Raw genomic sequence first — 26666 nt, 5'->3', positions numbered from 1 at the left:
ACATTTTCTTGTTTTAAAGTATATGAGAATATTGTAAATATATTCAGTAACAACTTCATTTGTTCTTTGTGGATAAGATCTAACAAACCACATTTCAGTCAAGGATTTCACTTTGCCAGTATTAATATAAACTGGGATTGTAACAGTTTCTAGTTTTTAAACATTTGCAAAAGATTACACAAACTAGATTTGTCTTTAAATTAATAATGTTTAAGTTCTGTTGTCTTTAGACACTGATTTGGCTGATTTTACATGAATTGTGATGTAACATCTGCAGAACCAGGTGAAGCTCAAGGCCACTGATTGGGATTAAAACTTTGTTTTGCTGTTCCATTGAAATATTATGTTAAAGTTCAGTTACAATTCTTTTAGGTAGTGAAATGCTAAATATAGTTACAACACCGCACACAAGGAGACACATGGGGAATTGTCTGTTGAATAATGAAAACTTGAAAGAACAAATTATCTGACAAAACACTTCCTGGAGTTGAATGGCAAAAATGCAGTTTTTCTGTAGTTAGTGCCACAACAGTGGGTCCTTCTACAATCACTCCCTTGAGGGTTAGGCATGATTTTATTTATTCATTTTATGGGATGTGGGCGTCGCTGGCTTGTCAGCATTTATTGCCCATCCCTAATGGCATTGAGGAGATGGTGGGAGCTGCCACCTTGAACCACTGCAATCCACCTGCTGTGGGTTGACCCACGATGTCATTAGAGAGGGAATTTCAGGATTTTGACCCAATGGAAATGAAGGAATGCCAATATATTTCCAACTCAGGATGATGAGTGGCTTGGAGCGGAACTTGAAGGTAGTGATGTTCCCATATATGTGCCGCCTTCTTTCTAGACGTAAGTGGCTGTGGTTTGGAAGGTGCAGTCTTTGGATCTTGATGAATTTGTGCAGTACATCTTGTAAATAGTACACACTGCTGCTACTGAGAGTTGGTGATGGAGGGAGTGGATGCTTGATACAGTGCTAACGAAGCAGGCTCCTTTGTCCTGAATGGTGTCAAGCTTCTTGACTATTATTGGGGCGGCACTCATCTAGACAAGTGTCCTACCCATGGAGGAGTTGTCCATCATACTCACGACTTGGGTTATGTAGATAGTGCACAGGCTTTCAGAAGTCACAAAGTTGAATTACTCACTATTAGCCACTGCATTTATGTGGTGACTCCAGTTGAGCTTCTGATCAACAGTAGCATTCAGGATGTTGACAGTGGGGTATTCAGTGATGGTAACACCTTAGACTGTCTCTTATTGGTGATGGTTATATCCTGGCATTTGTGTGGCGTGAATGTTACTTGCCACTTGTCAGCCCAAGTCTGGATATTGTCCAGATCTTGTTGCATTTGGACATGGACTGCTTCAGTGTCTGAAGAGTTGTGAATGGAGCGGAACATTGGGCAATCATCGGCAAACATCCCCACTTGGACCTTATAAGAGGAAAGGTCATTGCTGAAGCAGCTGATGATGCTGAGGCCTAGAAGACTTCCCTGAGGAACTCCTGCAGAGGTGTCTTGGAACTGAGATGACTGACGTCCAACAATCATGACTATCCTTCTATGTGTCAGGTATGACCCACTGATTCCAGTTTTGCTAGGGCTTTTTTTTGTAAAGGGCTGGCACTCTCACCTTACCTCACTTCTGGAATTTAACTCTTTGCCCTTGTTTGAACCAAGGCTGTAATGAGGTCAGGAGCTAGGTGGCCTTGGCAGAACCCAAACTGGGCATCACTGAACAGATTTTTGCTAAGAAGGTGCTGCTTGATAGCACTGTTGATACTTTCCATCACTTTGATGATTGAAAGTAGACTGTTGGGGCAGTAATTGGCTGGGTTGGATTTGTCCTGCTTTTTATGTACTCGACATTGTTGGGTACGTACCAGTGTTGTAACTGTACTGGAAGAGCTGGCTAGGGGAGTGACAAGTTCTGGAGCACAAGTCTACAGGACTATTGCCAGAATGTTGTCAGGGCCTGTAATCTTTGCAGTATCCAATGCCTCCAACTGTTTCTTGATATCAGGTGGAGTGAATTGAATTGGCTGAGGACTGGTATCTGTAATGCTGGAGACCTCTGCAGGAGGCTGAGATGGATCATCTACTTGGCACTTCTGACTGAAGATTGCTGCAAAAGTTTCAGCCTTTTGCACTGATGTGCTGGGCTCCCCAGTCATTTGAGGATCAGGATATTTGTAAAGGCGCAGCCTCCAGTGAGTTGTTTAATCATCCGCCACCATTCCCAACTGGATGTGGTCGGACTGCAGAGCTTAGATCTGATCCGTTGGTTGTGGGATTGCTTGTCTCTGTAAATCACTTATTGATTATGCTGTTTGGCATGCATGCTGTCCTGTTTGGTGGCTTCACCAGGTGGACACCTTGTCTTCAGATATGCTTGGTGCTGCTCCTGGCACGCCCTCCTGCCCTCTTCTTTGAATTAGAGTACCATCAAGCCATGAATTAAATGGTTGATTGAGGGATATGCCGGGCAAAGAGGTTGCAGGTTGTGCTGAAATACAATTCTGCTATTGATGGCCCACAGCACCTCCATGGATGCCCAGTCTTGAATTACTAGATCTGTTCGAAGTCTGCCCCATTTAGCAAGCTGGTGTTGCCACGATGAAGGTGGGACTTTATCTCCGCAAGGTGGTCACTTTTACAAATACTCTCTTGGACAGATGCTTCTGCAGCTGGCAGATTTCTAAGGATGAGGTCAGATATGTTTTCCCCTCTTGGTTCCCTCACCACATGCTGCAGACCCAGTCTAGCAGATATGTCCTTTAGATCCTGACCAGCTTGATCAGTAGTATCGCTCCCAAATCACACTTGGTGGTGGACCTTGTCTCCAGATCCCATGATTTCAATGTTGAGGACTCCCAGGGCAACTCCTTCCTGACTGTATACCACTATGTCATCACCTCTGCTAGGTCTGCCCTGCCAGTGAGGCAGGACATATCCAGAGATGGTGATGGTGGTATCTGGGACATTGTCTGTAAGGTATGATTCCTTGAGTATTATGATGTCAGGTTGTTGCTTGATTAGTCTGTGAGACAGCTCTCCTAATTTTGGCTCTAGCCCTCAGATGTGAGTGAAGAGGACTTTGCGGGATTGGGAGAGTTGTTTCTGATGTTGTCTTTTCCGGTGCCTAGGTCAATGCCAGGTGATCCGTTTGGTTTCACTTCTTTGCGACTTTATAGTGATTGGTATAACTGAATGGCTTGCTATGCCATTTCTGAGGGTAATAAAGAGTCCGCTGCATTGCAATGGGTCTGGAGTTGCATGTTGGCCAGACCAGGTGAGGATGGCAGATTTCCTTCGCTGAAGAACATTAGTGAACTTGATGATGATTTCATGATCATCAATAGATTCTTAATTCCAGATTTTTTCAAAAAGTTGAATTCAAATCCCACCATCTGCACTGACTGCAATGGTGGGATTTGAACCTCCATCCCCACAACTGGGTCTCTGGATTAATAGTCAAGTGATAATACCAATAGGCCATCACCTTGCCTATATAGTGTATGTGGTGAGAATGACTGCTTTTCACATCAAGGCAAAATTTGACTGTGCGACATTAAGGAACAGTAGCAAAATCTGAAGTCACTGGGTCTCTTTGGGGTAAAGCGGAGATGATGCAGGTGTTCAGGAGTTGTATCTAGTACAAAGGAATGTATTGATTGAGTGTCAGTCATCTCCACATCACGTCATGGCATGAGCTCCTCACCCTAGACCCAGCTATCTTCGTCAATAGCCTTCCTTCCATAAAGATAGAAGTAGGACTGCAGATGTTGGAAGAGTTTTCAGTACCATTTGTGACTCCTGATATTGAAGCAGTCTGTATTCATTTGCAGCGAGACTTAGCATTCAGAGTGGGTTGACAAGTGGCACTTTACATAGGCAATGGCCATATCCAAGATTAAATCTCACCAACTGATTTGATTGTCAGCCGTGTTACCATCAGTGAATCCACCCCCCCCCACCCCCCCCCACCACCACTGTTATTAACTAGAAATTCAACTCAACCTGCCGCATAAAAATTGACTAGCAGGTCCGAGAGTTGGAAGTTCTGGTGTGGAACTCACTCCCTGAATCTTCATTCTACAAGATAAAAGTCAGAAGTGTGATGGAATGATTTCCACTTGGCTAAATTAATACAGCTCTAACAATATTTAAAAAGCTTGACACCATCCAGGGCAAAGCAGCATGTTTGACACTCCATCCACTGTTAGCTTTGCAATTGTACGGAATGTTGTGATTAATAGCTGCCAAGTGGATGAGCTAACTAACCATGCCATGTACAGGAGGCCATTTGACTCAGGAGCAATAAAGAATCTAGTGGCATTAGGGGACAGTATGCTGAGGTGGATTGACATGATTCTTTGCAGTGAAAAAGAGAGTCAGGCTGTTTTGCTTGCCTGGTTTTAGAGTTTGAAATATCTGCTCAGAGCTGGAGAGGAATTTATAGTGGAAAGGGAGGACTCGGTTATAATGGTTCATGTGAGTATCAAGATAGTTGGATCCAATGTGGTTGGATCTTGTCTGCTCCATCTGTTCCATTTTTTTTCTGTTTTTGTGTTTCTCTGTCCTTTCTTCCTTCCTTACCTCCAGTCCTCGGGCAGCATTGGCAAAGTTCAGGGTGAAACCAGCACAGACTCCCAGCCTTGAGTGAAGCCAGTGCGGACTCCAGGCCTCAGCAGAGACTCTTGTCCTTGAGGTGAATCCAGTGTGGATTCCTGTCCTCAAGGTAAATCTAGCTCAGACTCTAGTGCTGGAGGTGAGGTCCAGCACAGACTCGAGGCGGCATCTGTTACGAAGGATTATAATTCTGAACTTATTTCTTTATTCTCCTAATTTATTCCTTAGATTTGAACCTTTTTGTATTTAAGATGGTACCGTGAATGGCAACTTGACAAACGTTTCACTGTATTCATGTGAGTTCATGTGAAAATAAACCTAAATCTAATTCTAATATCAACAATAACAGCAGACTAAACCGAGGTTATACACAGCATTAGGAGCAACGTACCAAATTCAGAAACACAATCTAAAATATGGTAATATCCGAAAAGTTATTTGACCGACATATAACTTGCAGAGGATGAATAAGATTGAAGAATTGAATGTGTGACTTAGAGTAGTGCAGTCGATATGAGTTTCAATTTATGGGACACTGATACCAATACTAGAGAAAGTGAGGGCATAGCAACTGCACTGCTGTGACCAGTGTTCTAACGAACTGCATGACTGGGGAAGTGGAGAGGATTTACAACTAAGCAGTGTAAGCAAAGGATAAAATGTAGGAAAACGTGGTAAGAGTAGAGATAAGGCAAGAGAGAAAGATATCAATATGGCAAATGATCAACAGACTGACAGGAAGGGATAGAGAATGCAGTTCTAAAGCAAATCAACAGATGAAGCTAAATGTTAAATATTGACAAATCAAAAGGTTTTGTATCTAAGTGCTGGTATGTTGGCATCTTGCCATTACACCTCTGCACGTAAATTCTGTGCCTGTGTGCATCTCTCCACTTCACCTGCCAAAGGAGCAGTGCTTTAAAAGTTGATGTCAAATAAACCTGTTGAACTATAATCTTGTGTTGTGTGACTTCTGACTATGTTAATGAATTATGTTTTAGCACAACAGGGGAGGATGACCTAAGTTTTCAAAACTAGAAGCTAAAAGCGGTCTGGCTAGGCATGTGGAATAATATAGCCTTAATAGATTGAACAGAAAATAAAAAGCAGCTTCAAATGCCTGAAGAAATAGCCAAGATAAAATACAGTAGGAAAGTTACTTTGAAAACTGTAAAATAGAAACAACAGCACTAAGAGATTTAATAGATTTGGTTGTTAAAAATTTGTGAGCTCTGGCCGTTCAGAAAGTGAGTTTGTGAGTTGACACTGAAATAAAAGGAGATGACCGATGAATTGAAAAGTGTTTTACATCACTATAGACAATAAAAGTGATATCCCAGGAATAGCTATATTTCAGGAAGTGGAAGGGAGGGAGGAATTCTAGTAAATGACCATCACTAGAGAAGTGGTATTGAGTAAATTGTTGGGCTTTGAGTTGACAGGTGCCTGGATCCTAATGGATATTTCTTGGCTCTTTTTTAAAAAAAAATGATTAGTGATGTAGTTAAATTCCACTAAATTGGATTATAGTAAATGTGACTGCTTTATTCAAAAGCAGGAAGATGCAGGCCGCTTAAATTAACATCTTCCCTATGACAGATGTTACAAGCTAGCAATAAAGACATTAGACAGGGCATTTCTAAAAGTTCAGAGTAATTAGGCAGAATCAGCAGAGTGTTCTTTTTGGCGAAGTAACATGTATCATACTTGGGATTGCTAGAAGGTATTTGATAATATGCCACACTAAAGATTATTGAGAAGTAAATTGTGTATGGGTTAACACATTCTTCTTGGTAGAAGATTGGCTACCAAACAGGAAACAGTAAGCATAAATGGGATGTTTTCTAGTTGATTTTGTCTTTTTGATTTATTATTGTCATGTATACTGAGATACATTGAAATGTATCGGTTTGTGTGCTAACCAGACAAATAATACTTTACATAAGCACATTAGGATAATAGAACTGAATGCAGGTTATAGTTAAGGCTACAAAAAAGGTACAGAGAAAGATCAACTCTAATGTATGAGAGGTCTGTTCATAAGTCTGATAACAGCAGGGAAGAAGCTGTTCTTGAATTTGTTGGTATGTATTTTCAAACTTTTGGACCTTCTGTCCAGTGGAAAAGAGTGGTAGAGAGTATAACGGGGTTGGGAGGGGTCTTTGATTATGTTAGCTTAAAAATGTGTTGCTGGAAAAGCACAGCAGCATCAAAGGAACAGGAGAATCGACGTTTCAGGCATAAGCCCTTCTTCAGGAATGAGGAGGGTGTGCCAAGCAGGCTAAGATAAAAGGTAGGGAGGAGGGATTTGGAGGAGGGGCGTTGGGAATACGATAGGTGGAAGGGTTACGGTGAGGGTGATAGGCCGGAGAGGGGGTGGGGGCGGAGATGTCGGGAAGAAGATTGCAGGTCAAGAAGGCGGTGCTGAGTCTGAGGGTTGGGACTGAGAAAAGGTGGGGAGAGGGGAAATAAGAAAGCTGGCTGAAGAGCTTCAAGGCAGAGGAGATGACCTGGGGGGGGGGGGGGGTGCAGTGAGAAAGGGACTCACTGAGATCCTTGTAGAGGGAGGAGGAGAGCTTCTTCAAGGAAGGCATCCTTGCAAGAGGATTCGCAGTAGGTTGATTATGTTGCTTTCCTGAGGCAGTGAGAATTGTACAGTAGGCCTTACCTTTTTATATTTCGCATGAATGATTTGAATGAAGGGATTGTAGCTACCATTGCTAAATTTTAAGGTATCTCAAAGGTGAATAGGAATACAATTTGTGGAGAGGAAATGAGGAAGTTACAAAAGGATATAATTTGGTAATGTAAATAGACACGTGTCATATGAAGTATAATGCAGGCAAAATATGAAATTGCCCATTTTGACGTCTTAATGGTGAGAAGGTGCAGAGAAGACTGTCTCAGTGCATGACTCTCAAAAGGTTAATATTCAGATATAGCAAATAATTAGGAAAGCTAATAGAATCTTGTAATATGTTATGAGGGGATTAAATACAAAAGTAGTAAAGTAATGCTCAAGTTATACAGGGCATTGGTGAGACCATGTCTGGAGGACAGTGCATAGTATTGGTCTCCTTGTTTAAGAAAGAATGTAATGAGAGAAGGTTGTTTTTGAGAAACGATTGGACAGGCAAGACTTAGATGTGCTGGAATTTAGAGTCGTAATAGATGACTGGTTTGAAAAATAAGATTTTGAGGTGACTTGACAGGCTGGATTTGGAAGGAATGCTTCCTCATGGAGAAGTAAAAACAACGGGTCTCTTGAATACAGAAATAAGGATAATTTTCTTTGAGCATCTTGAGTCTTTGGAGCTCTGCTTCCACCATCTTTTTGAGAAAGGGAATCTTTGAATACTTAGAGTTTCTTGATGAACAAGGTGAAAGCTTATTGGAAACACTAATGTGGGGTAATCAGTTCTGTCATGGACTCACTTGATTGCAGAGCTGGTGAGAGCTTCCAATTGGCTTTTTTCCTGATCCTAGTTCCCAATGTCACACCCTCTAGCACTAATGCATAGTATACTATATATAAGGTATACTTTACAACTCACCAAAGTTTGTTCAACAATACCTCCCAAACCCACAACCTCTACCATCTGGCAGGGCAAGGGCAGGAAATGCATTGGCACACTGCCACCTGCAAGATTTCCTTCAGTATTTCACTATTTCTTCATTGTTGCTGGGTTGAAATCCTGAAACTTCCTAATGTAGCTGTTGGTGTATCTACAATAAATGGATGGCAGTAGCTCAGTAAGGTAGCTAGTTACCTTTTCAAGGGCATTTGGGTATGAGGTCCAAGTGCTGGCTTTGCTGGGAGACTCACGTTTGTGAAGTAATAAACTAGCAGCTTTTTATGTCAAAAATTACAAGTCAAAAATGACAAGCAGCTGCTAAATTTCATTTCTGGGTCAGCAATCATGAGTCATGGCTAAGTGCTGCTGTGAAGTTGTAACAGTTGTCCTGAGCCTTAACTTTAGGCAAATGGCTTCTCTACTGTTGAGATACATGTGCGCAGCTTTCCTTAACTTTTGTCAGAACTTGTTTAGCAGTAACCTCCTCACTGATGCTCAGTTGGGTTTGCAAGGGCCAGTCAACTCCTGACCTCATTACACCTTAATTCAAACATGCATATGAGCAGAATTAAAGATCTAAGGTGACAGTGGCTGAACATAGCATTAAGGAATCCCTACAAAACAGTGAAGGAACTGGAGAAAGCACTCTGCTGATGGGAGTCACACCTGGACAAAGGAAAATAGTTTTTGTTGTTGAAGGTCTGACATCTCTGCTTCAAGGCATCTCTGAAGGAGTTCCTCAGGATAGTTTCCCATGCCCAAATATCTTTAACTGCATAACCAATGATCATCCCTCCATCATCAGGTCAGAAGTGGGCAGAATGACACATTTTTAGCACCGATACTGATGCAATCCATGACCAACTACAGCATGACTTGGTTAATATTCAGGTTTGGGCAAACAGGTGCCAACAGTTTCCTTAGAGAGAATCTGGCCATCACCCTTGACATTCAGTAGCATAACCATCACTGAATTCCCCATTTAATAACGTGGGGCTCACCATTGAGCAGTAACTGAACTAGCATGTCCACATAAATACTGTGGCTACAAGAGTTGGTCAGATATTAGGAATCCTGCAGCAAATAACTCACCTTTTGATTTCCTGAGCTACAAGGCAAATAATAGGAGTGCGAGATGGTATTAACTCCACTTGTATGGATGAGTGCAACTCCAACAACATTCAAGAAGCTTAATACCAAGGACAAAGCTGTTCACTTGATTGGCAGCACATTCCCAAACTTTCTCTTCCTACGTCGTTGATGTTCAGTAGCATCAGAATGTACTAACTACAAGATGCACTGCAGAAATTTACCAAAACTCCTTAGACAACACCTTCCCCACCCATGGTCACAATGATTCAGAAAGGCAAGGACAGCAAATATGTGGAAACATCACTTGCAAATTCCCCTCTAAGCCACTCACCATCCTGATTAGGGAATAAGTTGTCATTGCTTCAATGTCAACTGGGTCAAAATCCTGTAACTCCCTTCCTAATGGCATTGTGCATCTACGTACACCAAATGGTTTGCAGCAGTTCTAAAAGGCAGCTCAGCACTATTTTCTCAAAGGCAACAAGGGATGGACAATAAATACTGTTTTTCTGCTTTAAGAAGAGAGTGTAAATGTAGAGCGAGCACCACTGTTGTCAAGTTAACATCCATGAATTAATTTAATGGATTGTAAGCTTCTGGTATTGGAGTCTTGTCTGCTTAGAAGTTGATAATATGCAGATACTACATCTGTTACATATGCCTTCCTATTTGGAATGTACATCTGCCATAATTCTTCAATTTTAACAGTATGCAAGATTTTGAGAAGTGTGCTTATAATTTTCTGTTAGAATCCAGGAGAGTACGTTAATAAAATAAGCTGTGTTATTTCATTTTTATTTATGTAATTTACCAGCTAGAATTATGGAAGCTGTCAGTGGGCTGAATTCTGTGTTGAATATAGGTGATTCTGTCACGTAAGTAACTGTCATAATTCTTACTGAAATGAGTTGTAGACATCCGGATATACAGATTAGAAGGAACAGTAGGCCAATGGGCCTTTGATCCTGCTCCACCATTCAATAGGATCTTGGTTTATCTGATTTACTCCACATTCCCATCTACTCCTGATAACCTTTCTCCTCCTCGCTTATTAACCAACAACTTTCTGACAACCACCTGATTAAGAAACAGTGCTTTGAAAGCTAGTGCTTCCAGATAAATCTGATGGACTACTGTTGGACTATAACTACTTACTTATAATTCTAGCTGGTAAATTACATAAATAAAAATGAAATAACACAGCTTATTTTATTAACGTACTCTCCTGGATTCTAACAGAAAATGGTGTTGTGTCATTCATCCTAGTCCAATACCAGCTCCTCTGAATCATAACAACTTTCTGGTGTGTATTCTGTTCCAAATGGATGGTTAATTTATGAAAATAATTTTGCAATCATGTATTTTGTTTATCTATGGCTTTGAAACATACTTACAGTCATTCATATCATGTTCCACAGCTTGTCTCTGATATCCCCAAATTAGTTGTGTCACTGTCTAAAGAGGGATCTAACTCTGGTACATGCTGTCTTCAACAATTATCTGAATTGGTGCACTGCATGATCTTTCGATTTTCGGGTTTTCCTGACCTATACGAACCTGTCATAGAAGTACTAAAGGTAAATGGTAAGATTTTGACAATTCATTTTTGTTGAATAACACTGTCAAATAGTATTATCAATGGTAATATTGCAACATTAAAAGTAAAATATTGCATGCTGGAAATCTGAAACAAGTGAGAAATTTCTGGAAATATTTAGCAGGTCTGTCAGGATCTGTAGAAAAAGCACAACAGCATTAATGTTTCCAGTCTGTGACATTTCATAAGAGGTACTTTTGAAATCAAAATATTTAATACAATCAAATATTTTAGATATGCAGTTATTTAAATCTTTAAGATTTCTTTACTGTGACCAGTATTATGTCTGTCAATATGCCACACTTAAAATGCATCTTTTCTAGCTGTATCTTGATTAATGGTGCATCGGTCTCCTCTGTCTAAGGCCTACAATCACAATAATATTTTGTCCAAGAAATTAGATTTGTTAATTAAAGGAAGTGGCATCTGCTGCCTAAGCCAGCAGAAGGTATAAGTTTACTATATTCAATGATCTAATTTCCTCTTTGTGCCTGTCTACTATTACCCTTGACTTATTGTAGGTCAAAACCCTTCCCAACTCATCTCTGAACGTAATTATTGATCCAGCCTCCATTTCTCTCTGAGAAAGAGAATTCCAAAGAGTAATGAAATTCTGAGACTAGGAATCCATCTCTGCCGTAACTGAAAAGTGCCTTTGTTTTTAAAATATATTTCTAGCTCTGTATCCACTCGTCAATCCCAGAATTGATTATTACTAGGGACTTTGTTCAATATTTATCCAATTTTACTGCAATCTCATTGTCTTTTGTTACTGGACAGGATTGTGGCTAAATGTTTTCTTAAATATCAGTTTTCCGTTTGTGAAATTTGTTTTTAAAACCGGGAGGTTTGACTTCACTGGAGTAAGCTGCCATAGTTTTAAGTAGCAGTTTCAATGCGATTGACTTTGTTTCATTGCCAGATAATTGCTGAGAATCTATAGTTGTATGGGAAGTGGAATACTGCAAAAGACTTGCCTTGAATAAAATCATATGATTTTGTACATCTCTTCAATGTAACAAGATAAAATGTATGCCTCTGTTTTAGGTCTTTCCAATTCCAAATGAGGAGAAAATAAAGTATCTGCTCAATCAAAATGCTTGGACATCACAGAAGAATGAATTGGGACCTTTGTATCCAAGACTTGCAACCAAATCAGAGACTGGAAGAGTAGGGCTGGCCAACCTAGGCAATACCTGTTACATGAACAGTGTCATTCAGGCCCTTTTCATGGCTTCTGAGTAGGTATCTGAAGCACCTGTGATATAGATAACTTTGACTGTGAGTGTTATTTCTGTTGATGACCATTAGTATGCTTTAGGTGTTTAAATTACACATGCAGATGTATAAGAAATTTGGGTGTTAGGCCACATTTGGAAAACAATCCTGTGCACCAACAGATTTCTCCCATGCCACTTGCAAAAAAAACCTTCAGTTCAGAAGTTGAAGCAATCTGGACGTAACAACTTGCACTTCAGTGCTATCTAGTTGCAGATTGCCCATTCTGAAAGAGATATGTTTTAAATGAGGCAGGTCATGCTCTACTTCCTTTTCTACCATGCTTGAGCCCTAGATTAAATGATTCAGTAAAGCACTTGAAAGTTTGCTCCCAAGTGGTGGTAAGTGAGCCTCTTCTGGGACTTGAACTTCTGTTTGTTTGGACTATATACAACAACATGTTTCTTTATGCTTTTTAATTCTAAACTGCTGCTGTGGTTGTAATGTGGAGAAGCATGGCAAATAATTCATGTATGAAGTTCCAAAATCAGTAATCAAGTAGTGACATACAAGTGGAATCTGTCAAGTTTGTTGAGGTAAAATTTGTTTTTTTTTGTCATTGAAAGAAGATGTTTTAATGTACATTTCAGCAAATGTCACCAAGCAGTCTCTATGCTGCAGTGTCCAACTTAGCAGATGGGTAATTTTTTTTCAAAATCAAAAAGTAGTTTGCTATAACATGCTTAAGATGTTCGAACAATACACTTCCATCCTCCTTTAGGCTGACATAACCATGCTTGGAATTAAAAAGTAATTGGGTGTTTCTGAAGAAATAAGACATTACATAATGTATTTTTCAGAAATTATTTCACCACTTCTGTTTTGCTGTCATTAGATTAACCTCAATTTGAATAGTTTTCTTGTAAGCGAAGTAATTTACCAACAGTGCTGATAGTTGTGTGACATTTTTTAATATCTATTTGCAATATCGAGAGATATTTGTTTATACTATTACAGTTTGCTTCTCCTAAGTTTACCTTCTGTGATGATGAAATAAAGTCTGGTTGAAGATTTGTAGCTCGGGTGTCCGTTGTTGTGGTTCCGTTTGCCGAGCTGGAAGTTTTTGCTGCAAACGTTTCGTTCCCTGGCTAGGGAACATCATCAGTGCTATTGGAGCCTCCTGTGAAGCGCTGCTTTGATGTTTCTTCCGGTATTTATAGTGGTTTGTTCTTGCCGCTTCCGGGTGTCAGTTTCAGCTGTAGTAGTTTGTATGTGGGGTCCAGGTTGATGTGTCTGTTGATGATGTTCTTGCCGCTTCCGGGTGTCAGTTTCAGCTGTATTGGTTTGTATATGGGGTCCAGGTCCATGTGTCTGTTAATGGAGTTTGTGGATGAATGCCATGCCTCTAGGAATTCCCTGGCTGTTCTCTGTCTGGCTTGTCCTATGATGGTAGTGTTTTCCCAGTCAAATTCGTGTTCCTGGTTTGGCGCGCAATTTCTTGCTTGTATTTGTGCAGTCGGTTGTGAGCGTCTGTGATCATTACCTGGACCATCCTGAATCCGTTCTTCTTGGCTGTTTCCCTGGCTTGTGGATTATTTACTGGAGGTCTGTACTTGACACATTGTGGCAGGATTTGATTTTTTCTGCATTCGTGGAGGAACCGGAGTTGTTCATGTGTTGCGCTTAGGCGGTTAGCGCAGGATTCCCATCTCCTGGCTTGTCTCAGCGTTTCTCGCCCGTAAGTGTTTAAAGTCTGGTTGAAGATTTGTAGCTCGGGTACAAGAGGAACACGAATTTGACTGGGAAAACACTACCATCATAGGACAAGCCAGACCGAGAACAGCCAGGGAATTCCTAGAGGCATGGCATTCATCCACAAACTCCATTAACAGCCACATGGACCTGGACCCCATATACAAACCACTACAGCTGAAACTGACACCCGGAAGCGGTAAGAACATCCATCAACAGACACATCGACCTGGACCCCACATACAAACTACTACAGCTGAAACTGACACCCAGAAGCGGCAAGAACAAACCACTATAAATACCGGAAGAAACATCAAAGCAGCGCTTCACAGGAGGCTCCAATAGCACTGATGATGTTCCCTAGCCAGGGAACGAAACGTTTGCAGCAAAAACTTCCAGCTCGGCGAACAGAACCACAATGATTATGAAATATTTGGGTAGAGTTGATCAACTTTTTAAGACTGTTCACTGGCAAAAAACAGAAGTCATCCTGATTGGCTGACCAGGAGGGCAGAGAACAATGCAAGCTTGCAGGTTAACTGTCTGCTTTAGCATCAAACAGTGACCATGGAGGGGTAAGAAATTAGTGGTTTCTTAACTACTAATCATTTGCAGATTTTGAATTTGTGCCCTAGGTACTAAAGTCTAAGGTGCTAATATATATCAAAAATTGAAAGTATCCTATCACTGACCTCTTGGAAACCCCAGTTTAGGCATTCCTTCAGTCCAAAAAATGCTTGCTTCTTATCGTTCTGATATCAATCAGCCAATTTCATATCAGTGTGGCCAGTTTTTTTTAATTCTATGGACTTTACCTTTGCTTAGAAGTCTATAGTGCATCACTTTCGCAAATGACTTGGAAATCTAGATATGCTACATCAACCACATTACCCTCCCAAAACAGTATACCTTTATTCCCTGCTTGTTCATAGGTCTGTCTACATGCCTCTTAAACATTGCTATCATTTTTGGTTCTGTCCCTTGTTAGTGCATCTACAAATTTGAGCTAGTTAGTTAAGCATAATGTGCTCTGAGCAAATTTGTTTTCACTTTCTTTAATTGACCTGCATTTCCCAAGTCCTTATTAATTCTGTCTTAAATTATTGTTCATGACAACTTCCCTATCAATGAGGTTAAACTGGGGAGGTAATAGGTCAGTGTTAGGATGCCTCCTGTTCTTGATATATATTAATACCTTAGACTTGACGAGACTTATTAATCCAGTGACCCAGGTAATGTTCTGCAGACTGAGTTTGAATCCTGCCTTGACAAATGGTGGAGTTTGAATTAAAGAAATTCTGGAATCTAATGATGATTGTGAAACCATTGTTAATTATAGCGCAAGAAAATCACATTGATTCACCTGATGCCCCTTAGGGAAGGGAATTGCCATCCTCTCCTGGTCTGGCCTATATGTGACTCTAGACCAAAAGCAGTGAGGTTGACTCATAACTTTCCTCTGGGGAATTAGAGATCAGCAAAAAATGCATCTTGTAAATTATGCTTACATCTTGTAAATGAATAAGGAGAAAAAAAGACTGATTTCGCTTGTGGTTGCTCTGGCTTATCCTCACCTTTTTTTTAATTTTAAGAAAGGTGAAGTCTTGCAATTCGCCAATCCTATAGTACTACCTAAGTATCTAAGGAAGATTGAAATATTATGGCTAATCCCTCAGCAATTTCCACCCTTGCTTCCCTCCATATCCTTAGATGCATCTTATTCTGTCTTGGCAATTTATAAATTTTCAGTACATCTAACTTAACTAAACTCTTTTTGTTAAAAATAACCCATTCAGTATTTTAGTTACCTGCTGTTTCACTCTTTCATAAGCAGTATATTCTTCCTTGGTAAAGATCGAAGCAAAGTACTAATTTAGTACTTCAGCCATTCCCAGGGCATCATAAGTAAACCCCTTTTTTTTGTTTTCTATTTCTCTCAACTCCCTTTTATTGGCTTTTTGTTTTAGTTGCTAATCTATTGTCTTTTTTCGCTTTTCTTATTTTTCTTTCACTTCACCTCTGAACCATCTACCATAGATGTCAATGTATAAGTCAGCCTATGAAGCCTCCAAAGAAGTTGCTTGGTAAATGGGATTGACTAATACTCAAGATATAAAACAAGAATTGATGGTGTGGAGCACAACCATTTTGAAATGCAAAACAAGTATCATTACTTGTAATTCATGTTAACTTAGTATTCCTGCACAACAAACCAACTTTGATCCATTTATTCCATCTGCTGTGAACATGATCCTTGAATGGCTTGATGAGGCATGTATCCAAAAACTGTTGGACCAAGAAAGCATCCAAGAAACAAATGAATGGAAAAGTTTTGTTAAAAATACCTACTTTTCATTCAGCATGCAAGATGGGGAAAATTAATGACTGGGTAATTAATGACTGAACACAAATTTTACCATCAGCATGTTAATGCTAACCTTCAAACCAAGTTTTTGGATAACTGCAGTCTGTGTGGTATTTCTTCGTAGGCATCCATTAGTTATATGGATCTGAACAGCTCCCACCCTAACAAGTTGCATTCTATAGTAGGCCATCAGGGTGCCTGTTTTGTACATTATCCATCCATAACTTCTGTTTATCTTCATCCATCCGACTATTGTAGTCAGAACTGCTGCAGGGAGTTTGATTTTTGGTATGGTTTCTACTTCTGAAAATTGTAATAGGTTTTAGTTTAATCCTTTTGGCTGTGTAGGGTAGAACCATTATGAATGTTGGCTTCTCATGTCTTGTGATTTCAGTAGAATTATTTTTGAACCTTGCCATTCCACAGTTCTGTTGCTGGGCATGTCAGAGCTCATGGGCATTTCATCCATGTTGCCTTATAATGTTTTTGTTTTATTTTATAATTCATTTGGATAAAAGTTTTCAAAAAAAGCCTTAGTACAGATGTGTTTCAGCAGCCTGAGGATTGTCAAGTTCCTGCATTATTTCTTGTTGCCCCATTTGGCCAACTTATTATTGAAAAGAAACAAAATCAGAAATTGCTGGAAAAGCTCAGCATGTCTGGCAACATCTGTGGGGAGAAATCAGAGTTAACATTTTGTGTCCAGTGACTCTTCTTCAGTTCTGTTTTTGATTCTGATTTCCAGCATCTTCAGTTCTTTCGGTTTGTTATTATCGAACAGTCCCTTCATAAAGTGGTCAGACTTCATATGCTGCCGTCTTCTCTAAAGCACAACAAAATCTTTAAGATTTTAAAATTTATCCAAACTCATTCAAATTCACCAAAGATCCTCAGACAGCACCTTCCAAACCCATGGCCACTTCTATCTCGGAGGACAAGGACAACACATATATGGGAACACCGCCACCGTCAAGTTTCCTCCAAGCCACTTGGAAATATATTGATGTTCCTTCACTGTCACTTGGTCAAAATCCTGGAAATCTGTCCCTAATGGCATTGCGGGTCATATTAATGCAGGTACTTTCTTCAGTGTTACCCCCAGGTTTATGGTTCCTTGCACTGTAATGCATTACAGCATTAATTTGGATAATGTTAACATCTCATCAATTAAATATGGAAGATTTGGTAAGTCTAATCCAAACTTTGGCTTCACATCAAACCAGCAAGTTTTGTCATAATTTGGGACTTCTCCACATAAATAGAACTTCTCTTCGTATGCTGCTTCAATATCCCACTAACCCAGCATCATCACTATGACAGCAGTCTCCGTTTCAAACTAGCAGCACCACTGAAGCCTAATTCTGAACCACATACCATCGGAAATGGTTGTAACTGATAATTTTGATATCAACATCTTTTGATAATTGTTGAGTAATCTTGGTCTATTGCTGTAACAGTAGAAATTTTCATTATGTAAAGTGGCTACACTAAAGTGGGGAGGCAATGGCCGAGTGGTATTATTGCTGGACTGTTAATCCAAAGACCCAGTAATGTTCTGGGGACCCAGGTTTGAATCTTACCATGGCAAATGGTGGAATTTGAATTCAATAAATATCTGGAATTAAGAGTCTAATGATGACTATGGATCCGTTGTTGATTGTCTGAAAAGTCCATCTGGTTCATTATAGTCCTTTAGGGAAGGAAACTGCCATCCTTACCTAGTCTGGCCGACAAGTGATTTCAGACCCACAACAATGTGATTGACTCATAATTACCATCTGGGATGAGCAAGAAATGCTGGTCTGGCCAGCGATGCCCTCGTACTATGAATGAATTCTGGGTTCAGTTCAATTTAGCTCGTGCAAGTACTAGCGTTTCTGTAATGGTTAAAACTATTCTTTCAGATTTTCTCTTGAGGGTCAAATGCATGCTTCTTGCCATCAGGATTATGATTGATTCCCACTCAGGATTATTACAGTGTAGAAGGAGGCCGTTCAGACCATTGTGCCTGTATTGATTCATGATGGTGCATTTATCTTGGCACCTTCTTCACGCCGGATTCCTTCCTTTTCCATTGTAGCACTAGCTAATCACAACAAATTCTCTTACTGCAAGCACTGCTATTCAACAAGTTAGCAAATATCATAACTTATAACTTGAAATAAACTTCATATTTCCTTTTGTTTTGTTCTTGGTGGACTTGTAGGGGTATAGAGTCATAGAGATGTACAGCACGGAAACAGACCCTTTGGTCCAACCCATCCATGCCGACCAACTATCCCAACCCAATCTAGTTCTACATGCCAGCACCTGGCCCATATCCCTCCTTCCTATTCATATACTCGTCCAATTGTACCAGCCTCCACCACTTCCTCTGGCAGCTCATTTCATACACGTACCGCCCTCTGTGAAAAAGTTGCCCCTTAGGTTTCTTTAATATTTTTCCCCTCTCACTTTAAACCCATGCCCTCTAGTTCTGCTCTGCCCTCCCCGCCCCCAGGGAAAAGACTTTGCCTATTTACCATATCAATATCCCTCATAATTTTGTAAACCTCTATAATGTCACTCCTCAGCTTCCGATGCTCCAGGGAAAACAGTCCCAGCCTGTTCAGCCTCTCCCTATAGTTCAAATCCTCCAACCCTGGCAACATCCTTGTAAAGCTTTTCTGAACCCTTTCAAGTTTCACAACATCTTTCCGATAGGAAGGAGACCAGAATTACACGCAATATTTCAACAGTAGCCTAACCAATGTCTTGTAATGCCGCAACATGACCTACCAACTCCTGTACTCAATACTCTGACCAATAAAGGAAAGCACACCAAACGCCGCCTTCACTATCCTATCTACCTGCGACTCCATTTTCAAGAAGCTATGAACCTGCACTCCAAGGTTTCTTTGTTCAGCAACACTCCCTAGGACCTTACCATTAAGTGTATAAGTCCTGCTAAGATTTGCTTTCCCAAAATGCAGCACCTCCCATTTATCTGAATTAAACCCCATCTGCCACTTCTCAGCCTATTGGCCCATCTGGTCAAGATCCTGTTGTAATCTGAGGTAACCCTCTTCGCTGTCCACTACACCTCCAATTTTAGTGTCATCTGCAAACTTACTAACTGTACCTCTTATACTCGCATTCGTGCACAAAGCCATGTTGACTATCCCTGACCAGTCCTTGCCTTTCCAAATAAATGTACATCTGTCCCTCCGGATTCCCACCAACAACTTGTCTCACTGGTCTATAGTTCCCTGGCTTGTCCTTACCACCCTTCTTAAACTGTAGCACCATGTTAGCCAACCTCCAGTCTTCTAGCACCTCACCTGTGACTATCGACGATACAAATGTCTCAGCAAGAGGCCCAGCAAACACTTCTCTAGCTTCCCACAGAGTTCTCAGGTACACCTGATCAGGTCCTGGGGATTTATCCACCTTTTTTGCATTCCAAGATATCTAGCACTTCCTCCTGTGTAATATGGACATTTTTCAAGATGTCACCGTCTATTTCCCTACATTCTATATCTTCCATATCCTTTTCCACAGTAAATACTGATGCAAAATACTCATTTAGTCTTTCTCCCATTTCCTGCGGCTCCACACAAAGGCTGCCTTGCTGATCTTTGAGGGGCCCTATTCTCTCCCTAGTTACCCTTTTGTCCTTAATGTATTTGAAAGACCCTTTGATTTCTCCTTAATTCTATTTGCCAAAGCTATCTCATGTCCCCTTTTTGCCCTCCTGATTTCCCTCTTAAGTATACTCCTACTTCCTTTATACTCCTCTTCTAAGGATTCACTCGATGTTTCATGTCTATACCTGACACATGCTTCCTTCTTTTTCTTAACCAAACTCTCCATTTCTTTAGTCATCCAGCATTCCCTTTACCTACCAGCCTTTCCTGTCACCCAAACAGGAAGATGCTTTCTCTGGATTCTTGTTATCTCATTTCTGAAGAATTCCCATTTTCCAGCCGTCCCTTTATCTGTGAACATCTGCCCCAATCAGGTATTGAAAGTTCTTGCTTAATATCGTCAAAATTGGCCTTTCTCCAATTTAGAGCTTCAGCTTTTAGATCTGGTCTATCCTTTTCCATCACTACTTTAAATCTAATAGAATTATGGTCTCTGGACCCAAAATGCTCCCTCACTGACACCTCAGTTACCTGCCCTGCCTTATTTCTCAAAAGTAGGTCAAGTTTTGCACCTTCTCTAGTATGTACCTCCACATACTGAATCAGAAAATTGTCTTGTACACACTTAACAAATTCCTCTCCATCTAAATCCTTAACTATGGCAGTCCCAGTCTATGTTTGGAAAGTTAAAATCCCCAACCATAATCACCACATTATTCTTAAACTGAGATCTCCTTACAAGTTTGTTTTTCAATTTCCCTCTGATGATTAGGGGATCTACAATATAATCCCATTAAGGTGATCATCCCTTTCTTATTCTATCCAAATAGCTTCCCTGGATGTGTTTCCTCCCTCAGTAGAGCTATAACACTATCCCTTATCAAAAACATCACTCCCCCTCTTCTCTTGCCTCCCTTTCTATCCTTCCTGTAGCATTTGTATCCTGGAACATTAAGCTGCCAGTCCTGCCCATCCCTGAGCCATGTTTCTGTAATTGCTAAGATATCCCAGTCCCATGTTCCTAACCATGCTGAGTTCATCTGCCTTCCCTCTTAGGCTCCATGCATTGAAATAAATGCAGTTTAATTTATTAGTCCTACCTTGTTCCTGCCTGCCCTGACTGTTACTCTCTTCTGTTCTCAACTTACCAGTCTCAGAATGATCTCGTTCCTCACTATCTCCCTGGGTCCCATCCACACACCCTTACTAGTTTCAATCCTCCTGAGCAGCTCTCGCAAATTTCCCTGCCAGTATATTAGTCCCCTTCTAATTTAGATGCAATCCGTCCTCCTTGTACAGGTCACTTCTACCCCAAAAGAGATTCCAATGATCCAAAAATGTGAATCCTCCTCCCATACACCAGCTCCTCAGTCATGCATTCATCTGCTCTATCCTCCTATTCCTGCCCTCACTAGCTCGTAGCACCAGGAGTATTCCAGATATTACTACTCTTGAAGACATCCTTTTTAAATTCCTGCCTAACTCTCTGTAATCTCAACCTTTTCCCTTCCTATGTCGTTGGTTCCAATGTGGACAATGACCTCTTGCTGGCCCCTCTCCTCCGTGAGAACATACGTCAAACTCATTTGCATTTATTTCACAACACAGCTTGTATCATTTTTGTTCAATTGTGTCTAGTTACAAGACAAGTAAAATATGCATTTGTGGAGAAAAGTTTGCTCACTATTATTGCAAGTGCTGAAAGGGGGGCTAACTTGAATGTTGAGGGTGCACAAAACAGTATTTGCGTAGCCAGTTAATTGGAGTAGTTTGATGTGCAGGGGTCAGTTTATATCTTCATTCTATGCTTGATTGACATAATCCTTATGTTTATTAAACAACTAATCTCTGTCTTATGCATCATAATGAGTTGCTGCTTCTTCTTGCCCTCTATTGCCTTTTCTGTATTTGTTTGCCACATTGAATGTACCCCTGCTTTGTGTAGCCAACAAGGCTTGTGATTCAGGGCTCTATACTGCACATTGGAGAAATGGCTATCCTTCTCTCCTCTGGTATTACGTGCCTTGCAATGTTTCCTGAACATATGAATGACTACTATCTGACTCTGGTAGGTTTCTTAAAACTCTGTCTTATACACAGCTGTATATAGTATTATTCTCGAAGTATATCTCACTTCTATAGACTCTTCATCCTTTCTTCATAGTCTTTTGCAGATGATTGTTGACCTCACTCAACAACATAGTTTGCATCACGTCTCATCGTACCCATTCTCAATGTAGAATGTCTTAACTGCTTCCTCTTTAATGATAGCTGATTATTTCTTTACAGTTTGCCTGCCAGTCGTTGATTCTGGTTTATCTTGGCCAGAATATCCTCACCCCATTGAAGTTTGCCCTCTCCCAATTAAATCTCACTCTACATTGCTAATTGGCTCTTTCCATTACCAAACTTTGAGATAAGGATCGCTGTCCATCAAATGTTCCACTATGACACTTGATTCACTGCCTCGTTCCCAAGAACTTCGTTCAATTTGACTGAATGCATACTGTGTAGAAAGTTTGCATAAACATACTTTAGCATCACTTCACTATTTCTGCCCTTTCCACGTTTGATGTCACAATCTATGTTGGGATAATTAAAGTTATCCATAACAACTGGTCTATAATTCATGCAGTTCTCTATGATATTCTTGCAAATTGGTACCTGTGCATATCTTCGAATTTTGCAAGGCCTTTTGACTACACCAAGTAATATGATTGCATCTCTGTTCATTTTTAGATCTAGCTGAATTGATTCCGCCCTTGACCCTTCTGGAATATTTCCTCTCTCCAGCATTGCAATACTATTATCTTTACACTTTTTTTTCCCCTCAACACCACGTGTCTCAATCCTGCCCTCTTTGAGCTAGTTCGGTATCATATTCCCTCATGGCTATCAAGGACTGCTGTTCACCAACCATATATGCAGCATTGCATAATCATATACATTATCAGTAGCCCTATTTTCCAATTTTATTGCATCTCCTCTTACTCTGGCCCCACCTTGCCATTTCCTACTCTAGTGCTAATATCTCTCCTAATTCTGTGTGCAACTAATATTACTTCCTGGTTCCTAAACCAAATTACCTTTGCCAAGTTAAACTCCCCCTAAAAGGCAAATCCTCTCAAGGAAATTGTCCCTGCTCTTTTTGGGTGCAACCATTAGCCCTGACCTAGTCCTGTCTCCTTTAGAACAGGCCCCAATATCCAAGTAATCTAAATCCCTCTCTCCTATACCATAAGTACTTACATACTTGAGCCCCAGCATTCAGTTGTCTGTAATATTGGCATTGACCACCTTTAGAGGTCTTCCTTCCAAATTTTCTATACTCTGACTGCAGGCCATATCATTCTTTCTACCTATTTCATTGGCATCAGTGTGGAACTTATAACTGGCTGTTCTTTCCATTATAGAGTTCCCTATAGCTGCTCAATTACTTGATATTGACACCAGAGAGGCAATGTCCCATAAGGGCCATGCTGTTAATATAACAGCTTGGCATGAAAGGAAGTGGAAGTATCTCTAGGCAGCAATGCTTTTGTTATGACCAAGGCTTAAACAACCCAAGTATCTGTGTGGTTATCCGCAATGGTAGTGGGTAACTGAACAGCCTGTGGTGAGAGATGAGTCATAGAGTCTCAGAGATGTATAGCACAGAAACAGACCCTTTGGTCCAACTTGCTCATACCGACCAGATATCCCAATCAAATCTAGTCCCATCTGCCAGCATCCAATCCATATCCCTCCAAACTCTTCCTATTCATATAGCCATACAGATGCTTTTTAAATGTTGCAATTGTACTAGTCTCCACTACGTCCTCTGGCAGCCCATTCCCCACACACACCACGCTGTGTGTGAAAATATTGTCCCTTGAGTCTCTTTTATATCTTTCTCCTCTCACCTGAAACCTATGCCCTCTAATTCCCCCACCCTAGGGAAAAGAGCTTGTCTATTTATCCTGTCCATAACCCTCATGATTTTATAAATCTGTATAAAGTCATTCCTCAGCTTCTGATACTCCAGGGAAAACAACCCAAGAGTATTCAGCCTGTCCCTATAACTCAAATCCTCCAACCCTGGCAACATCCTTGTAAATCTTTTCTGAACCTTTTCAAGTTTCACAGCATCCTTCCGATAGGAGGGACACCAGAATTGCACACAATATTCCAACAGTTGCCTAACCAATGTCCTGTAAACTGCAACATGACCTCCCAACTCCTGCACTCAATACTCTGACCAATAAAGGAAAGCATACCAAACGCCGCCTTCACTATCCTATCTACCTGCGACTCCACTTTCAAGGAGTTATGAATCTGCACTCCATGGTTTCTTTGTTCAGTAACACTCCCCAGGACCTTATCACTCAGTGTGAAGTCCTGCTAAGATTTGCTTTCCCAAAATGCAGCACCTCATATTTATCTAAATTAAACTCCATCTGCCACTCCTCAGCCCATTGGCCCATCTGGTCAAGGTCCTGCTGTAATCTGAGGTAACATTCTTCGCTTTCCACTACACCTGCAATGTTGATGTCATCAGCAAACTTACTAACTATACCTCTTATGCTCATATCCAAATCATTTATATAAATGATGAAAAGTGGTGGACCCAGTACCGATCCTTGTGGCACTCCACTGGTCACAGACCTCCAGTCTGAAAAACAACCCTTCACCCCCACCCATTATCTTATACCTTTGAGCCAGTTCTGTATCCAAATGGCTCATTCTCCCTGTATTCCGTGAGATCTAACCTTGCTAACCAGTCTCCTGCGGGGAACCTTGTCGAACAACTTACTGAAGTCCCTATAGATCATGGTAGACATTCTGCCCTCATCAATCCTCTTTGTTACTTCTTTAAACTCACGGATTTCTCACGTACAAAGCCATGTTGACTATCCCTAATCAGTCCTTGCCTTTCCAAATACGTGTACATTCTTATCCTTCAGGATTCCCTCCAACAACTTGCCCACCACTGACATCAGGCTCACCGGTCTGAGGTTTCCAGGCTTGCCTTTACCACCTTTCTTTAATGGTGGCACCACATTAGCCAACCTCCAGTCTTCCAACACCTCACCTGTGACTATCGATGATACAAATATCTTAGCAAGAAGCCCAGCAATCACTTTCTGAACTCTCCACAGAGTTCTAGGGTTCACCTGATCAGGTCCTGGGGATTTATCCACTTTTTTGTGTTTCAAGACATCCCACACTTCCTCCTCTGTAATAGGGACTTTCTTAAGATGTCATCATTTATTTTTCTACATTCTATATCTTCCATATCCTTTTCCACAGTAAACACCGATGCGGAATATTCGTTTAATATCTCCCCCATCTTACACTAAGGCTACCTTGCTGATCTTTGAGGGGCCCTAATCTCTCCCTAGTTACCCTTTTGTCCTTAATGTCTTTGTATACCACCTTGGATTCTCCTGAACTCTTTGCCAAAGCTATCTCATGTCCCCTTTGTGCCTTTCTGATTTCCCTCTTAAGTATACTGCCTTCATACTCTTCTAAGGATTCACTTGATCTATCCTGTCCCCCCCGACATATGACTCCTTCTTTTTCTTTAGCAAACCCTCATTTTCTTTCATCTTCCAGCATTCCCATACCTAATAGCCTTTTCTTTCACTTTAACAGAAATATATTGTCTCTTGACTCTGGTTATCACACTTCTGAAGGCTTCCCATTTTCCAGCCGTCCTTTTACCTGCGAACATCTGCCCCCAGTTCTTGCCAAGTACTTTTAAAGTTGGCTTTTCTGCAATTTAGCACTTCAATTTTTAGATCTGGTCTATCCTTTTCCATCACTATTTTAAAACTAATAAAATTATGGTTGCTGGCTCCAAGGTGCTCCCCCACTGACACCTCAGTCACCTGCCCTGCCTTACTTCCCAAGAGTAGGTCAAGTTTTGCACCTTCTCTTGTAGGTACATCCACATACTGAATCAGAAAAGTTTCTTGTATGCACTTAGCAAATCCCTCTCCATCAAATTCCTTAACACTATGGCAGTCCCAGTCTGTGCTTGAAAAGTTAAAATCCCCTACCATAACCACTCTAATATTCTTACAATAACTGAAATCTCTTTAGAAATTTGTTTCTCAATTTCCTGCTGATTTTTCGAGGTCTATAATATAATCCCAATAAGGTGATCATCCCTTTTCATATTTCTCAGTTCCACCCATATTACATCCCTGGATGTATTTCCAGGAATATCCTCCCTCAGTACATTTGTAATACTATCCCTTATCAAAAACACCACTCCCCCTTCTCTTTTGCCTCCCGTTCTGTCCTTTGGGAATTATTTGTATCTTGGAACATTAAGCTAGCATATTAAGCTTTTGCTGATAGTCCAAGCAGGCAGTGGCTGAGGATATGAGTGACATACACTGGTGGTTTGATGGCATTCTGAGCAACACTGAGAGGCAAGGAAGTAGTTGTGGGTTTATTGAAAGGGGATTCAAGCTTGGAACAGCAGTTATAGAGCAGGAAGGTGAAGGTGTAATGGTTTTGGTTGCGGGTGGATGGTGCAGAGTATAGGAGAAAAGGAAAGGAACTGTTTAGAAAAGAACAATATGGGAGCTAGAGGTCATGGTGTCGGGGTCTGGAATATCAACCAAATTTAGTGCAGAGGTCAACATTGTAATTAGTTTGTGTTCATACTGTGTAATGCATTACATAACACCCTAGGGTCTGCTGCAGTAATCTTACATGGATGTTGTAATCTGGAGGTATGAATAATGATTGGATTGACTCCAACCTCTTTTCTCTAACACTTTTGCTACTTGACAGTGGCATTTTCAGGAGGAA

The 26666-nt window shown here is 40.7% G+C and overlaps 1 protein-coding gene across 1 annotated transcript in view; it reads left to right on the top strand.

Annotated features, from left to right (window-relative positions):
• LOC132816723 (ubiquitin carboxyl-terminal hydrolase 35-like) overlaps positions 1-26666 on the top strand; it is a 98796-nt gene that overhangs the window by 43664 nt on the left and 28466 nt on the right. Inside the window, exons 6-7 of the mRNA XM_060826623.1 lie at positions 10723-10881; positions 11949-12142. Of these exons, the coding sequence (XP_060682606.1) occupies positions 10723-10881; positions 11949-12142 (353 nt within the window). The remainder of the gene's footprint in view (positions 1-10722; positions 10882-11948; positions 12143-26666) is intronic.

This window comes from Hemiscyllium ocellatum, chromosome 6, assembly GCF_020745735.1.
Source record: "Hemiscyllium ocellatum isolate sHemOce1 chromosome 6, sHemOce1.pat.X.cur, whole genome shotgun sequence".
Classification (NCBI taxonomy): Eukaryota; Metazoa; Chordata; class Chondrichthyes; order Orectolobiformes; family Hemiscylliidae; genus Hemiscyllium; species Hemiscyllium ocellatum.
The sequence above is the reverse complement of the archived record's forward strand: the minus strand, read 5'-3'. Positions and strand labels throughout refer to the sequence as shown.